The sequence below is a fragment of the Terrapene carolina genome, unplaced genomic scaffold (genome assembly GCF_002925995.2).
Source record: "Terrapene carolina triunguis isolate 2854851 unplaced genomic scaffold, T_m_triunguis-2.0 Scaffold23, whole genome shotgun sequence".
Lineage (NCBI taxonomy): Eukaryota > Metazoa > Chordata > Testudines > Emydidae > Terrapene > Terrapene triunguis.
The window spans coordinates 30551375-30568892 of NW_020664374.1; the positions used below are offsets into that span (position 1 = coordinate 30551375).

General features: G+C 40.9%; 1 protein-coding gene across 1 annotated transcript; it reads right to left on the reverse strand.

Moving 5' to 3' along the window:
- Window positions 1-5135: 5135 nt before the first annotated feature.
- Window positions 5136-15828, reverse strand: LOC112111513 (dynein light chain Tctex-type 3). Its single transcript, XM_026649964.2, has 5 exons — window positions 15743-15828; window positions 13724-13765; window positions 8933-9056; window positions 7236-7313; window positions 5136-5635 (listed from the first exon to the last, which is right to left on the reverse strand). Exons 1-5 carry the CDS (start codon window positions 15770-15772, stop codon window positions 5559-5561), a joined length of 351 nt encoding a protein of 116 aa, XP_026505749.1. The 5' UTR covers window positions 15773-15828; the 3' UTR covers window positions 5136-5558.
- Between the last annotated feature and the right edge of the window lie 1690 nt (window positions 15829-17518).

Here is a 17518-nt window from a genome sequence, read left to right on the forward strand (position 1 = left end):
TTGGGGGAAGATATTCGCCAAGCAAGGGCCCAAGGGTAAGTGGTCTGTTTTGCCAGGCCACTTCTTCTCCTGGCTAGATAGAGGGATCCAGTGGTGATAGGAATGTTGGGGTACTACATGCTCACTGAATTGATGGAAGTGTCTTCTGCTCCCAGAATATAACATGAGTGTGAGCTCACTGTGACAGTATGTGATGGTAGGAAGTGAAACTCACTACACAAAGCAATGTCAAATGCTAGCTGTAAATAAATGGCTGAAGTTTTTTGTTTTTTTGCCTAAACCAGGGGTGGCCAACATGTGGCTCCGGAGCCACATGCTGCTCTTCAGGGGTTAATATGCGGCTCCTTGCATAGGTGCCGACTCTGGGGCTGGAGCTACAGGCGCCAACTTTCCAATGTGCTACAGGGTGCTCACTGCTCAACCCCTGCCTCTGCCCCAGGTCCCGGCCCCACTCCACTCCTTCCCCCAAGGCCACTGCCCCTTCTCCTGAGTTTCCCCCCCCGCCCCCCCCCAAGCCTCCTGCACACCACAAAAGAGCTGCTCATAGCTGCCGGGAGGCGCAGGGATGGAGGGTTAGGTGCTGATCGGTGGTGCTGCTGGTGGGTGGGGAGCTGACGTGTTACTGTGGGTCTTTGGCAATGCACATTGGTAAATTCTGGCTCCTCCTCAGGCTCAGGTTGGCCACTCCTGGTCTAAACTTTCAGTTTGGGTTAGGCCTCTCTGGCAGTTAAAAATAAACCAGAAATCTTGGACCCTGCCCCACAGAACTAATGTGATCTGCATATAAACCAGGGATGATACAGAGGGGAGTGGGCAGGATAGGGGGAAACTGGTTACAGTAACAGGCTTATATGGTGGTTGTGGTTAGTAATGCCTCCTCCTAGTTATTTATAACGCAAGAGGAGGCATTCAATGTAATTATAAGGAAATAAACATTAAAACTGTGTGTGTATTACTAAGCACAGCAACTGTTTAAGCCTATTACTTCTCCCTCCTCCCTCCTTTAACATTACTTTTTTATAGTTAGCTCACATAAACTCTTTGGGACAGGAGATATAGGGACTTGTTTTTTAAATGTCCATTTAGCCCAGTTTTGTTGCCCTTTTACACTATGTATAAACCTACAGATAGGTTAAGATAAGATAAAGGTTAAGAGTCATGTAGGATTCAAAAAAGGACAAGACATGATCATGACCCAATTACTTTAAAACTTACTTTAAGATTTTTTTTACAGTGTATATAAACCTTTGTGCTTCAGGGCATAAAGCTAAGGGCTTGTCTACACAGAACTGTAATGGAGACTATAGACGAGTGATTTCTAAAGTGTATTAATATGATGCACATTAATTGGTTGTTGTAGACCCTGCTGGTGCACGCTAAAGATTCTCTAGTGTAGTTTATATAGTATGATTTCAAACAGTACTACGGTAAAGAGCACTAGGGAACTTTTAGCGTGCACCAGCAGGGTCTAAATGGACCAACTAATGTGCAATACATCAGTGCATTTTACAAATCACACCCTTGTAATTTGCATTACTCCACTGTGCAGACAAGTCCTAACCAATCAAGAGTAATAAAAACTTGCTGTGGGCAGGTTATTTCAGAATTTTCTATCACAGGATTTTTTGCACCTTGCTCAGAAGTGTCTGATATTGGCCACTGTGAAAAAACTGGATTTGAGAGATGTACTGCTTTTATTCTGTATGTTTGCAGTTTTGTTCTAGCCATGTTGGTCCCAGGATATTAGAGGGACAAAGTGGGTGAGGAAATATTTGACCGTGTCTCTTTATTCTATATGGTAGTTTCTAGTTTCTTAACATACTCTGTGAAAATTTAATAATATAATGATAATTTTTAATTACTCTTTAAAACTGCAGTGCCATTATACCTAGCACTTATACAGACTAACACAAAAATGAGGCTTCATTGATTTTGTGAAGTGCTTTAGGATCTTCTGCTGAAAGATGCTGATACAAACATGAGATGGCTATTGTATCATGCTTTGCACCTGTTCTGATCACAGAAGCATAATAAGAGAACCACTTTTAAGGTTTTATTTTGGAAAGACAAAATTCTGTTTGCAGAAATTGGTGGTGGTATGAAATCATCAGACTAATTTTGGGCCTTACTGCCATCTATATGGGTTGCTCCCACACATGGAGACTGGAAATTTCTGTAAGATTCTACTCAGTTTCCCATTAACTCGATCAGGATTTGGGGACTTGGTTTGCTTCCTGAAAAAGGAGGGGGTGGGTCTAATGCAACCTGTGAAGGCCAGGGCTATCTATGCAAAGACCCTGATTCTCTACAGTTAGCACCTTTGCTCCTACATGATTTCAGCTGCCAGAGAATCCCAACTCAGGTGTTTCCATAGTATGAAAAGGGGAAAGCAGGTTGCACTGGCCAAATGGTACAGTTCAACCCCTTGGAAGGGAATCTGCAGGGTTAGTAGAAGAAAAGTAACAGAAATTGACATTTTGCCCCTTACTCCCCCGCTCCACCCCCCAACTGCTTTGGTATTTTTTCAATCTGGATCTGCAAGGTTCTTATCCATCTTTGACCATGCTAAGTTTGTTACTACTTAGGTTCTAAAATAATATTTTTTGGGGGATTTATAATAGGTCCCACTGCAAACTCATCTTCATCCCATTAATAAGACTGCATGTCTGATGGTAAGTTTTCTGAAGTGCTTTGAGATGGTTGGAGATAAAGGGAATTTAAAAAAATCAGAATTTAACATTTAAAAATACTATATATTGAAGAAATGCAGTCATGTATTTTAGAATAAATTATAACGTTAATAAATGTTTGTAGCTAAAGCCGTCACTGAGAAGAAAAATAAGTACAAAAGTAGATTGTTGACCCATTAGAAGACAATTAAACAATGTAGAATAAAGTGCTCTGGTCCTGAAGTTTCTGTAATGAAGATAATTTGTTGATCCAATAAAAGTTATCTTGTAAAATAGTATGGAAGGCAGTAAGGATGAATGTAATGTTGGGGAAGGATATTAGAAATCGGCACTACTCCCTGAATTTTGGGACACTTGCCAGGACAGATCCATAGTTTCCAAAATATCTGTGCACCTGTAATAACATGCTTCACTTATAAAACAATACAAGATGGAGGAAGAAGTGTAGTAGCAAGCTATCTATCTATGATGAGCTGATCCTACCAAAGGTAAATACAGCCAAGGCAAACCATCTTTATTTTTGGTAGAAACAAAATGAAGTAACTTTACAACAATCAATATTTTAAAATTGTTTAGTGAGCTTTTCCATAGTGGAACTCCACCAAGCCTAGTTACACTGAATAAGATATCACTTCGTATCTTCAAGTACAGCAAAAAAGACTAACAAAGTTAATGGCTATTAGGAATATTCCAGTCATGGCAGCTAAAGCTTATAAAATTAATGGGATAGCAGCTGTCCCTATATTTTTACCATCCACATCTTGCCCTTAAACCAAATAATCTTTCTTAATTTACTTTATTATATATCTGAAATTCAGTGCACCATGCAAATGTTTTCACACTACCTGCCTCCTAGACAAATGCAATATTCTTGAGCTTCACTCTATTTGTGCTCATATAAAAGCTGAATTCTATTTTATTTATGCCTGCCAAGCAATGGATTGTGAACTAGCATTGTGTATTCTAGATGTATGTAGGTTCTAACTTTTGGAGCCTTGTAGCAATTTCAAATACAGTTTGAAGAACCAGGGTTGTTGTAACTTTTTTTTTAAGGACATATTTGCCATTCGACCAAATCAGAGTGACTGTGAAAAATAATTAAAAATAAATAAATCAGAATTGCATAATATTGAAGCAGTGCTTTCAAAGTCCATGTTAAAATGCAAAGCAGATTTATAGCAACTATTAGATAGTTACTGAATATCTTTAGAATAGATAGTAAATAAGAAAAAATCTTTAAGCGTTGTTTGAGATATGGCAGAACTTAAAATGGCTGCCACTCAGTGGCAGTAACAACTTGGATCTTTTTATGATCAGTACAAATACTTGACAATTTACATAATTTAGGCATTGACTAAAATGTAGACCCCCAATCCTGCAATTGCTTACATACACAAATAATTTTACTAATCCTGTGAATGTCTCATGTAATAGGATTGCTCATATCTGTGAACTGAGCACATGTGTGAATGTTTGCAAGATGGGGGGCCCTAGCTATGTTACTAATTTTTTACTATTTTATACTTTACTTCATAGTTATTACACAATTTTAGACTTGGGAGTATAGGCAATACTTTTATAAATATAATTTAAGGATATGTTCTGTATCATATATTTGTGCTTAGAGAGAATAAGGCCCTTTTAAAAATGTGGGCATCTCCTACCTACACAAACTCATTTATTTAACTCTACATGATTCTACTGAGGTCAACGGGTGTAGAATTGGGTCCTTTGTTAGGAAAGACACCTACTTAAACTGGATCAGGAATGTGCAAAGTGCTCACATCATGAGTTTTCCTACATTCTTCTAGTCACTGAACCAATCGGGCCAGGTCAGATTAAACTAGTTTTATAATTTGGTGAATTCTTCTTAAGAAATGCACTGAGTGCTAATGAACAGTGCACCCAATCATGTTTCCACTTAATTCAATGACAACGTTCCAAATGGTATTTGAAGAAAGATCATACCCTTTAAAAGGACTAGAGTCCACTGAAGAAATAAATGCTTTGGCATGATTTTGTCCCCCAAGCAGAGAAACAGTTTGGGCTTTTTACGCTTGATCAGGTAACTGTGGTGTTCATGCAGCATCAATGCATAATCTAGAAATAGCCTTGTTTAATCAGATATGAGGCACTGATACTTATCATACAATACTAGGAATACTGTAAATGTAATATATTCCTAGTCTGTTCCCAACTGCATTTTAATCTCGCTGTTTCTTAATGCTTGTATCCTTTCATCTCCCTTCCGCTGATTAAATTACTCCATCTCCCTGTGAGTAAAGTGTCAGTTGCCTATGTCTACACTGCAGGTGAAGGTGTCCTTGTTGTGTGGCTAGGCATGCCTGTGTTATTTTTAATCTAGCTAGTATGGATAACAATAGTGTAGACATGGTGGCACAGGTTCAGCATGGGTTAGCAACCTGAGTACATACCCAGGCTCACTCACATGTTTGTATTTGGGCAGCTAGCCAGTGCAGTCACATCTATACTATCGCGTTACCTAGATTAAGGCAAGCACGGGTATGCTTACCTATGCTAGTCTCACTTTCACTTGCATTGTAGATGTAATCTTTTGATGCAAATATCCATATTCTCATTTTATTAATATCATGGCATCTCCAGTTTAACATATCATCAATCTGGAATATTTAAATTGCTAAAATTTGCTAAAGGAAAGCCAGTTGTCACAAGTTAAATTGAAAGAATTTGTTCAGAATGTACACTTTGTGTAATGGACTTTACAGCATGTTCATACCTTTTTCTTTAGTGCACAAACAGTATTACATAATGGCAATATGCTTTGAGATTTTGATACTTTCTGATCTTAAAGGCTTTGGTGTAACTTAATATTTGTACTCCAGTCAGCTACAGGACAACAGCAATGGCAAAAACATTGACAATGCAGTTCATAGTCCGGTTTTCCCATCTCACTGTGCAGGTACCTAAAAGATAATTAAAAAAAAAAATCAGAAAATAAGCTTGTTCCCCATGCCTTCTCTGTTAAATTCTATTACATTTCAGTGCAAAAGACCAGAAATTTAGGATTAAAAAAACCCTCATACTCATTTCTCTGAGGAAATGTAATAGGAATTTGTAATCCTCTCCATAAAGATGAATTTACTCTTACCTTTTTCTCTTTGGAATACAGATACTAATACCATCAAAACTGCATCAAATTTACACATACTATTTACTAATAAACTTAGTTTTAAATAAGATAAAAACCCCAATATAATAACAAATTAAATTCTCTCTATAAACCTGGAGAAAAATAGCTTTTTCTCCAACTTTTGATTCTACAGCTAAAGATTAGAGAAATGTAAATTACTATGGAGTGTAAGAATGGAGTGAAAAGCTCTGATTAATGACTTCCTCCTGTCCTCGTGAACTAATAATTTTCCTGAGGTCAGAAAATCATTTCTTGTTCTTCCCTATCACACAACATATAGCGTTTGATAGTTACTTAAGCTCAAAGCCTACCTGGCCCAGTCACAGGGAGAGAAGATTGGTTCAGAATGAGTTTTTAAAAACATTGATTTAAGTCAGTCCTTGCCACCCTGCCAACAAGGAATTCCCCCTCCCTCCACGTTCAGCCAATGAATCAATATTTTCAAATCCTTTTATATACTTTTTGGCTCTTTTGCTTTTTTGTATGTAAAAAAAACTTCCATGGCAAAATAAGAATAGACTCGTACTATACTTATGACATTAAGAACATAGATAAGAATATGTGGTTTTATTTACATGGACATAATGGGAAATCAGCAAAAGAAGCTGCTGCTCTGACATTTCTAAAGCCAACAATATATACGTATCCCAACACAACTCTGACCTGAATGTACTTATTTATTGGAACCTATTTTCTAACTAATGATTCAACTCAGTCTTGTGTTTTAAATGCAGTCTTTTGACCTGTATTACAACAGAATCCTGGTGCCTCATTTTAAGTCCTTTCTACGGTACTTAAAGAAACTGAGCCCTGGCAGGCTTGAAAGCAGTCCAATAATCTTACCACACCACACAGTGAACTGAAATGGGGGAACTTGGAAATAATGCATAAGTGAATAAAATAAAGGAACATGGCAACTGACTGCAAGAAAGAAATAAAAGCTTTAGCTAAAAAAAAAAGCCAATTCTTTATTCGTGCCAGCTTCTCTTAGAGTAGGGCAGTCCACTTATAATAAGTAGGCAAACATTCAGAATTGCAAATTTACATTTAGAGCACACACTACTAATTAAGTCAGCGTCCCTACAATTGAAGATCTTCTATGGGGACTAATTTGCACAATCTTTCTTTCATACTGAAGATAGCTCCACTGGTATTGCTAATTTTGTCATACCCCAGTGTTCTCCATCCATCTATTATTCATTCAATCCTGAGTGCATCTGTTGAAAATGCATACAAGGCTTCCGGGTCTGGAGTTGGTGGCTTTTTGTAATCAACCCTTCAAACTGCTAAAAATACTATTTGTAGCACAGCTGAGCAACGGGTAGCACATTCACCGTCTTTTATTTAACTTGAATCTGAATGAGGGAACTTACCATCAGTTGTGGTATCCCAAAAGCACGAGCTTGCTGTGTGGAGACCAGCGCCACACTTCTGCATCACTGCACAGGTTACTGAAGGACAGAGTAATAAAATCAGTGTTTTCATTAATAAAACAAGACTGATTAATCTGCAGACTGAGTGAAACTACCATCATGAAACATATAATTGGAAGCCTCAAAACGCAGCCAAGTCTAATTCATTTAGTGACAAAACAAGACTGGCAGCCTCTTCCCTTTATGTATTTGTTATATCACACTGTCATAGACAAGCTCCCATTTTACTGACCTGCAAGCCTTCAGTTACCTTTTAACTAGTCTCAAAACAAAGAAAGCTATTCTGCAACATTCCCTTTAAAAATCTTCATACTAAGATTTTTAATATGAAGTCTACTGAAAGTGTCTTAACACTGATCTATCATTTTTGGGGTAATTGTTTAGATATCTTCTAGACTACGTATTAGCACAGGTAGTGGCAGTGGAGACATGACTGAGCCAGACTGAGTACATAGCCACTGGTTTCAGGCTCAGCCATGCTGCTGCTACCGTGGCTATGCTGTTATACACTGCTCTGAGAGTTAGCATGAGTATGTATACACAAGGAGGGGAATCACACCCCTAGCTCGCAGTGTAGACATAACCCTAGTGGTATGCAAATAACCCCTTTCCCAGAAAGCTCACTGGTATGACTAAATTCCCTAATTATCTTTTAAAATATTTAGAATTAATTTTGCACTTGAAGGCACAGCCATTCACCAAGTTGGTGTGGAGACACACTGTCCCAGTGCGAGCTGCAGGAGGAACTGTGCCTGACGCAGATGGTGCTTTTGGAACTCCTCTGAGCAGAAGCAGCATGTAGTCTTACACCATCTTTTAAGTGGGTGCAGCATCTAGCATGGTCCAGCTGCCTTTGAAGAAGCAAGTGCCAGCATCCGCTCGAGCTGGAAGGAGTCCTTGCACCCCCCCCCCCCAAAGGAAAGACCTGCCCTGCCACTGTGTCCAGCCTACACATACGGGCCAAAGTGGGCATAGTGTGTACTTTTTCCCTTTTAACTTCTCCTTTACATGTGCATCCCTGAAAACAGTGGATACAATCTACCCTTTAGGATGAAATCAATTGAACATCCTCTATAAGGGTGTGTACTGTACGCTAAACCTCAAGTACAAATATTTCTAAAATCCTTTTGGTAAGGATTTAGATTAATACAACCTACCTTCTGAAATTATGAGAATTTTTGGCAGATGTAATAACTTTGGGTTTTCTTTACTTTCCCTTCGTTGATTTTTTTTTTTTTTTTTAAGAGAAACAGGAAAGACAATTGTCAGATTTAGCTCCTTTGGGAAGGGACTGTCCCTATGGTATGTCTTGTACAGGGCTAGGCACACTATCAGCATTTAGCATCAAGTAAAAATGAAAAAACTGCCACAGTTTTGTTGCATATAAATGTCTAAGTGATTAAGCATACACACAAATAATACGGACATTTTCTCAGTTCCTAATCACCTGTTGGGGGGGGTGCGGGGTGTGTGTGTGTGTGTGTGACGGATGGGTGAGACGGGAGAGATTACAGTACAGGAGAAAACTAAGAGGGTATGTTTTTAAACTTCAAAGTACCTCCTAGCTTGAAAACGAATTCTTCCCAGCAATTACTCATCTGAATTGTATAAGGCAAAGTATGGATACTGGTACTTACCAATGTATTTGTATGTTTTTCCTAGTTTTACCAGATGTGTTAAAGATTGCTCCACTATAGTTGCAGTCCACTGATTGACTTTGTTGTGATTGTAATCTACCTTGCCCAAAATCCCTTCTATGCACTACAAATAGAGAAAAATCAATTGCACTAGTAATACATCAATATGAAATGTCTCAAAACAAACCATGTTTAATAGAGTAACTCCAAATATTTAATAAACAATCCCAGAACACTTGCAGGGCAACTGAGTATCTTAGACTAATCATTTGAAATCAATTTACCTCACTGCATACCAGTTGCTGAAATGGGAAATGAAATATAATTCAGCATCCATAGATGCTGGGATATTTACTATATATTCTGTCTAGCTCAAAGGTACAACTGATGTGGCAAAGTGAGGCTGTCAGTAGAAATGTATTGCAGAAAATACCTTTTAAATAGTTAAGACTGCAACATGACTTCTGTTTAAAAGTCAAGCTTTCTTAAAATCTACATGCTGAATCAGATTCTTTTGAAAGCAGGTATGCCTCAGGAGGGCACAGGGTAGGGTTAGTGACCCTAATTTGAAGTAATTTGAGGGGGGGGAGCCGTTTTTGTTTCTAGCTTTTTTTTAACAGAGCTAGGGACCAAACTATGGATGTGATGTGGATAAAAATAGTTTCAATCTGTTTAATCAATGTAGTGCATGGCACCCTCTAAGTGAGAGGGTGCATGGGAACCCAAACTGAGAGAGGATATTTAAAATCATGTTCACTACCCTTGCACAGATGTGTTGCCTGAAAGGATTACAGCTAACATGCACCCATAAAGGGGAAAAAAGTGAGAGGGTTTCTATGCAGTTACTTTATGCTTGCCTGGGGCATTTATGTCCGCACATTCCTTTGAACCTGACCTTTTCTTTGTACACCTGCACAATAAATATTTAATAACTCATGTTGCTAGCTAAAAGATGTCTTATGTGTTTTTATTTATGGGGAGGTTTTACTGTGCTTGCTGTTAGGTCAGCAGGCAATCTAACCAAAGTTTTGTTATATCAGAAGGGGGGGAGACAGAACTTTGGGGTGGGGAAGGGAGGAAATGATGGGACAGGAAGAGGGGTTGCAGTTGTGAGGAGGCAGAAAAGGAGTGAGGTAACTTCCTGATCTTGGGAGCAGGTTAATGTGGTTTCCAAAGACACGGCATGGAGGTTTGGAACTAGCAGTGCAGGTACCTTGACTGCTGAGAGAAAAGGACTGTGTGTTGCCAGAGTTGTCAACACGCAGATTCTAGGCAATTCCTGGATCACAAGGTTGCAGAAGTTTCCCAGACAGCAAGGTGTACACCATGACAAGTGATTTGGGTTGAGACATGTGGTCTGCATTGGCATTGTGTTTTGCCCACTTTCTGGTGTGTAACCAGTGATTTGAAGTTGTGATCTACCTGGCACACTGGCAATTCACTTGAATGGAAATGATCTGGCTCTTATTCCTGGTGTTCACCTCATACAATGTATGAGAGCAGATTTGGACCACATCAGAGATTTGTGTCCGGGGACTGTGATAGTTTTCTGATTTGGCTGAGTGTCTACATAACTGCTACAGCAATAAGATGAAAGCTATTAATAAGTGTTGGAAGAAGATTAATCAGGAAATTGAATGGGTCATGGCTGACAAAGTCTACTTTATTGCACAGAAATATTACGAGCTCTGAAACATCACTGTTTTGGAAGATTGAGTACTTTTATTGGACGGGGTCAGAGGAGCTTTCTCTCAAATATAAAACTCTGTATTTTGGAACAGAAAAACATTTCTCTTACTGGCCCTGCCACAAACTCCACCCTCTAACCATTCTGAAACCTGAACAGAAACACTATTCCACTGTAACACAGTTTATTTTTAACTCCAGGCACTAAATATGAGTTGGGTTATGAGGGGGTGGGGGGAAGTAACAGCAATAGAAACTTTTGTATACCAGGGTGTGAAGACTTCAGGGAGATGTGTTCCCACCACCACAAGTAGGGGAGACTAGGTACAGTAGTGGGCTCGGTTATAGGGGGGGAAAGGTACTGAATGAGTCAGGGATATGGCTGGGGAGGTGTGCCAAAGCAGAGCTAGTGGGGTCCAGCTGGGATGTGCGCATGGGGGGATGGGAATGGCAAGATAGTGGTGGGCTGGCTGGTTTTGTATGCAATTGTGGGATATGTGTACAACTACCTAAATGCCTACTAACCCTACCACCAACATCTCTTTCCTGTTCAAAAAACTAGGAAATTCAATAGTAAAAAACTATAACTTTCTATTAGTATAGTTTACTTGGTGGTAGATCGTCCCCTTGCAGAACACTCAGTGGAGCAAAACTCAAACTTCTGAAAACTAGGAAATGCAATTAAGGTTGCCCATGCAACCTTAACTGTGCCCTCTTTCAGAAATGCCCCAATATGCCTCATTAACACACGTAACTTTTACTCTGCCACCCTAAGAATTGTTGAAATGTACAAGCTTTTACAATCCCCAGGAATCCAGCTAACGTTATGGAAGGACAAAGTGGGGGAGGGGGACAAAGGTTGCCCAATATCACATTCCATCTACCCTCTTCAAGCAATGCCTCAGTATGCACATACCACATACTCACTAGAGATGTAAATAGCAGTTAAAAAAGGTGACCGTGTAACTGATTAAAATGTTATTGGTTACACTGTTAAATGTCTAACCGGGGAACTAGGGGTGCCAGGGGTGCTACAGCAGCCCCATGTTTTACTTGGGGCCGGCTGGAGTCCTGGATGGGGGAACGGAGTTTAATCATTAACTGAAACCAATAAGACTGATGCTTATCAGTTAACTGGTTAAACTTTTACATCCCTAATAATAGTGCCAAAGGCCAGTGTAAGATTCAGGAGGTTCCAGATCCTGGCCTTCACTCATACACTTAGTCAATTGCCCTTTGTAATAAAACCCCTTTGCCCTGCAAAGTATATAACGTGCAATTCTGCACTGAAATAACGCATACAGTATCCTGCAGGTATACATGCACCTCTTCCCTTTGCTCATGCACAAAGGGTGCAAAACAAAGATCTCCTCAAATCACAATCAAAGCTTTACTACGCACTTGAAAATAATCCAGACATCCTCATATCCCGAATACACCTTTACCAAACAGGCCCAACGAGTGTCTTCACCAATTAGCACAGATACACATAACATACTGATTGCACCTGGAGTGTTTACAAATAACTCCCATTGGCTACTACCAGCTCCAGGGGAACATAGGGAAGGTGGTGTGTGCAATCATTTTTTTCTTTGTCCTTCAATAGAGTTAGATGGAGCTTTGTGGGTGAGAATGAATGAGTTGTGAAAGCAGGCGAAGAATGTGTATTTCAGCAACTGTGGGGTTGGCGGAGTAAAGGTAAGTCTGTTATCCATTCTAATGCTTAGGTGGGCAACTTTAACTCTTCTGAAAACTGGGAAATAGAGTTGGAGTTTTGCTCAACTCAACATTCTGCAACAGGATCACATACTGTACCACTCAGCAACCTTAATGGGATTTTTTGCCATTGAATACGTTCTAACAATTCTGTCAAATGAACATTTGAGTTTATTTACAGTGAAGGAACTAAAATTTCCCATTACTCTTATTGATAACCTGTGGCTGCCTGGAATGCTAAGGTGTCACTGCTTGTGTTTTGAAGTACAGTATGGGTTCCTAAGTGCTACTGGAACATTAAAAAAAAAAAAAAAACCACACCTTTCAGTAAAGGAACATATCTAATGGAAACAATACACGTTGGTTTAACCCAACGGTGTAAACTTAAAATGGTGAAAAACTGAAAGCATTCCCTGTAAATGTAATCCCTTCTAATTCTTATTAAATTGCAGCCTCTATCATAAAGGAATCCAGTCATGTGAATTCACATGCTGAGACTAAATATAATATTGGCCAATCTTAAATTGTAAAGAAATTAACATCTGAAAAAGTCTACATAATTAAATGAGACTGTATACACTTTTTAGATTCAGTGATGTAAACCCCATGCACTCAACTCCCAATTAAGTTATTTAGGAGGCCTATGCCCTGAGGACGGGCAGGATCAAACCCCTAGGCTAGTTTTAATCAACCTTTATACATTGTGACACGTACAGGAAGTAAGACAGGGCTGTTGGCTTCCATTTATTACTTTATACCATTTTATGAATGTTTTTTCAAAAGAAATCTTCTCAAGGTTTCTAGTCTTTCTAGAGCTGTATTAATGCTAGACAACAGTATGGTAGCTTTACTTAACTTTTGAAATGGGGCATGGATACTTGGCTTAATTCCCTGTATCAGATGCGCAAAAAAAGTGTACAGTATTTGTCCTTACCTTGAAAGGCTAGTTGTGTAAAGAGCTGAACTGTTTATCTGACATTGTTTTTGTGCTTGCTGTGCATACTGGAACAGTTTTTGAAATGTGAAGTTTGACAGGACATGCAGAGAGGGACTTGCAGAGTCTGCAAAGTCCTTCAGGGAATCTCATTTTAATACACTGTCTCCTAGAGAACTCCACAGGACCTGTAAGCAATAGGCTCTGCACTATTCAGTTGCTGGTTGCCATGGTGTTGCATTTAACAAATTCTATTACAGACTATTCATCATAGCCTACTTTTCCTTGTATAAAAAGGCATTAAAAATCTGTCTTCAAAACTAATTCCAAAATTATATTTAATAAATAAATATGCATGTATGCTAAAAGCATGAAAGTATCACTGAAAGTGATATGCAGCTTTTTCTAAATATTGTATTTCATTCAAGTCACTAAAATTGTTAAACATAGCCTACCTCCTTAACGATGTTGTGGGCTTCCTCAGCATTGAAGGTCATCTATAATTTAAAAAGTTAGAAGTATAATCAGTTACTTATAGCATTTCACATTATTCTGGGGAGAAAAGAAAGACTTGGGATATAGTTTTCCTTACCCCAACTAGAAAAGGCATAGATCCAGCACCAGACCCAGTTAAATTGTATTTTAAACCCAAACTAGATCAAAAGTAGTTTTAAAAATACCTCCACATTCTTCAACACAGCACAGCTGCCATCTGGCATTAATTGCCGTGTTACAACCCCCTCAAAGAGGGATTTTAAAAGCTGAGGCCTGGATACCAGGGTCCAAACTCATTTTTCCCTATCCTAAAAGATTCTTATACCATGTCTCTAGGCATGCCTTACACATGATCATGAATATCCACCAGAACAAAAGACTGAATTGAACTCCCTTCATAGGGATCCCACTCCCACTGAAATCAGGATTCCTATTGACTATTTTTTACTTATTTTAACAAACGATAAAACAGGGGATTGCAACCCTAGTACGACAACTGCTGAGTTTTATAGGCACTAGAATGCCAAGTCACTTATTCAGAATATTTTTTTATTTAAATCACGAGTCTTCTCTGCATTTGTCTGCTGGTTTTCCCTTCTCATCTTTTGGTTTTTTTTTTTCTCTGTTGCCTTCCCTCCATTAGTTTATTCCACATGTTACTTTCTCCTTCCACTCCCCCACACTTTGGTGTTGGGTGCTGTCTTTACAGACAAAGATGCATAAGCAGCCTACCCAATGAGAAAGTACTAATTCTTATCATTTTCGCTATGCTCTAGTGGTTCCTAGAAGTGGAGAGGCAGGGTTGAATAGATTAAATCTGGTTAGTTTAATTCTTCTACTCTGGCTGGGAACAGCATGGCAAAATGAAATAAATAAGATCTTGTCATTCACTTTACTGTTCTTAGAGTGGGCCCAGAAGTTTTTTGCATTTCTTGTCCAAAAAACTGATTTATGCTTTGGGGTTACCAACCTGTCACAAATATCAATAGATAACTAAACCAGCAGGATTTTCAAAGCTTATTTTTGAAATATGAACACTGTGCTCTAGGAAGATTGTCCCTTCATCCTTGAAAGGCCACATCCTGTGACTGGTGTTGTGCAGGTGGACCCCTGATACTGATATCAATGGGGCTTTGCGCATGGTGCAGAAAGCTGTGCAAGCAGATCCAGTTCCAGGAACTAGCCCTAAATCAAATCACTCCCTCTAAAGCCATTTTGCCATTCTCAACTTCTCTGCACTCTTTCAAAGCTCAAGAATTGTCCTAAGAATATATTCTCTTTTTACACAGGAAGACAGGGAGGAAAAAAACAGGTGTAGATTTATTCAGAGTGAACTTAATAAACTGAAACTTCTACACTTGTTTGCCCCGCCCCCCTTCTCCACAGAGATGCTGAAGCCTTCTTGCAGATGATTTTTTCAGATCTTCGCCCCAGCAATTGAGCTTATGTCTTCTGGTGCAATAGTTGTATCTACCTCTGCTTCAAACCACTGCCTACTCCCTATCAAGGGCGTTGCAAGAAGCAGCTGCTGGTACAGATCTGGCTACCTGCAACTCCCACCTCTGCCAGACCCCACCCAGCGTTGTCCTAGTGTGACTCTCTTCCCAGCCGCAGCCCAGGAGGAAAGGCGGCCTTCTGGACCAGGGCCCCGCGGCAGCGCCCTGCACCCAGCCGCTGTCACACGGGGCCAGCACCTGCCTGACCCAGACACCCCGCAAGGCGGCGGACCCCGCGGGATACACAACTCGGTGCCACCCCCGGGCCGCGCGGGCTCCGCGCTGCGGGACACGGACACTCCAGCGAGCTGGGGCCCGACTCCCCTTCCCCGGGGCTCCGTCCTGCCGGCGGTTTGATTCCCCGGGGCCCAGCCCCCGAGGCCGCTCGCTCAAAGCCCGCCCCGCTTCCCTCGCGCCAGGCGACGGCCCCGGTGCTGGGCGCGGGCCCGAGCCGCAGCGCCCCCTCCCCCCGCAGCGCCCCACCTCGTCGTTGTGGGGGTGAAACTCCTCCATGGCCCGGCTCCGGCGGCGTCTCTGGGCCTGGCGCGGCTCCGTCTCCCCCGCCCCGGCCGGCCTACGGGCCTCCTGCGGCAGCGACCCCTGCCGGGCGCCGGGGGGAGCGCGCCCGTCGGAGCTCCCGCCACAACAGGGGACGGGCGGGCGGGCTGGCCGGGGGGTTCCAGGTGCGGGGAGGAGACGAGACTCCTGAACTGCACCTGACCGCACCGCCCGCTCCTGCTCTGGAGTAAATGGGCAGCAGTGAAGGGGCTGATGTCTGTGGTGAAAGCCCGTCGGTCACTGCTGCCTGGTGCTGTGTTCTGGTGACCTGTCAAAAGGGGGACAAATGGGCTTGTGTGCTGCTCTCACGCCCCCGCCTCCAGCCCCTGCCGTGTATAATAAAGGCTGGAAAGGGCTTATGAGATTGGTGTGTGGGGAGGGAGATTCTTTCCTCTTCTGTTTTACCCCTAGAAATATCAAGTCTGGCTCCCCTGGGTTTGCTGGAGAACCCTTGAGGTTTCCCGTGCCGCACTGTGTAAAGCTCCCATTTTACTGACCTGCAAGCCTTCAGTTACCTTTTAACTAGTCTCAAAACAAAGAAAGCTATTATGCAACATTCCCTTTAAAAATCTTCATACTAAGATTTTTAATACGAAGTCTACTGAAAGTGTCTTAACACTGATCTATCATTTTTGGGGTAATTGTTTAGATATCTTCTAGACCATATAGCAGCACAGGTAGTGGCAGTGGAGACATGACTGAGCCAGACTGAGTACATAGCCACTGTGGACAGGCGGTGGCCTACTGGCTAAGGTACCAGGCTGGCACGCAGGCGGGCTGGCTGCTTCTTTTCCTGGCTCTGCACTTGTTAGAGCTGTGTGATTTGGGACAAATTATTAAATTCTCTGTGCTTAAATCTTCCCTGCTGAAAAGTGGAGCTGATGCTTAGGCACCTTTTGTTAAACACTTTGAGATCTTGTGGATGAAAAATGCTGTATAAAGCGGTATAAAAATGCTGTATGAGCCTTTGCGTCTCTTCCTTGGGGGCTGGGATGGTGGGATCTTTACAGATGGTCTTTCCCTGTTAAACCTTGGTGTTAAATAGGGGTTAAAACATCTTAAACTGCTGGAGGAAAAATCTTTCACCCTCAGTTGCTCAGTTTTCAATTTTTTTCCTTGTAATTTCATAATCCCTTCAGTAGTCATAAACAGAGTTTCCAGGTAGACAAAACTTGAATTTTTAGTCTTTAAGAAAGTGAAAAAAAATCCTTTCAGGTCTTCTTCATATGTCACAAAGCAGCATAAAAGTTTATGGAACCCTTATCCCTTTGTAGTTCACCTTTTTAATAGCACCCCGTGTTCTGTGTAGTGACCCTGTTGTACGGGCAGGATTCTTCTTCCCTGCAACTGGGAAAGAGAATGTTCTTTTATTATTATTTATTACATGTTGACAGTGTGCACAATACTGCACAAAACCCAAAGATAGTTTCCTGTGCTAAAGAAAGTGCTTTTTTGTATTTATATGTCAGTTATAGAGCACCTTTAATCATGAAGGATCTCAGAGCATTTTACAGACTTCAGCTGATAACCAGAGGAATAATTTTTCCCAGTGGTGACTGTACTTTGATGGTAGAAAAACTGATCAGTTGTTCAGCTGGGCATAGCAGTTCTCCATAACCATATAATAAATGAAGTGAAGAAAAATACCATTTGGAAACTGCAGCTGTCTGTAGGTAGGCAGAATGTAAATGAGAAATTGTC

Excerpts from the sequence above, each read along its gene's own strand:
- LOC112111513 (XM_026649964.2), bottom strand. The coding sequence starts at position 15,772 with ATGGAGGAGTTTCACCCCCACAACGACGAG. Across the intron at positions 13,766-15,742 it reads TTCACCCCCACAACGACGAG|ATGACCTTCAATGCTGAGGA; the intron begins GTGGGGCGCTGC and ends TTTAAATTATAG. Across the intron at positions 7,314-8,932 it reads AAAAACATACAAATACATTG|TAACCTGTGCAGTGATGCAG; the intron begins GTAAGTACCAGT and ends TCTGTCCTTCAG.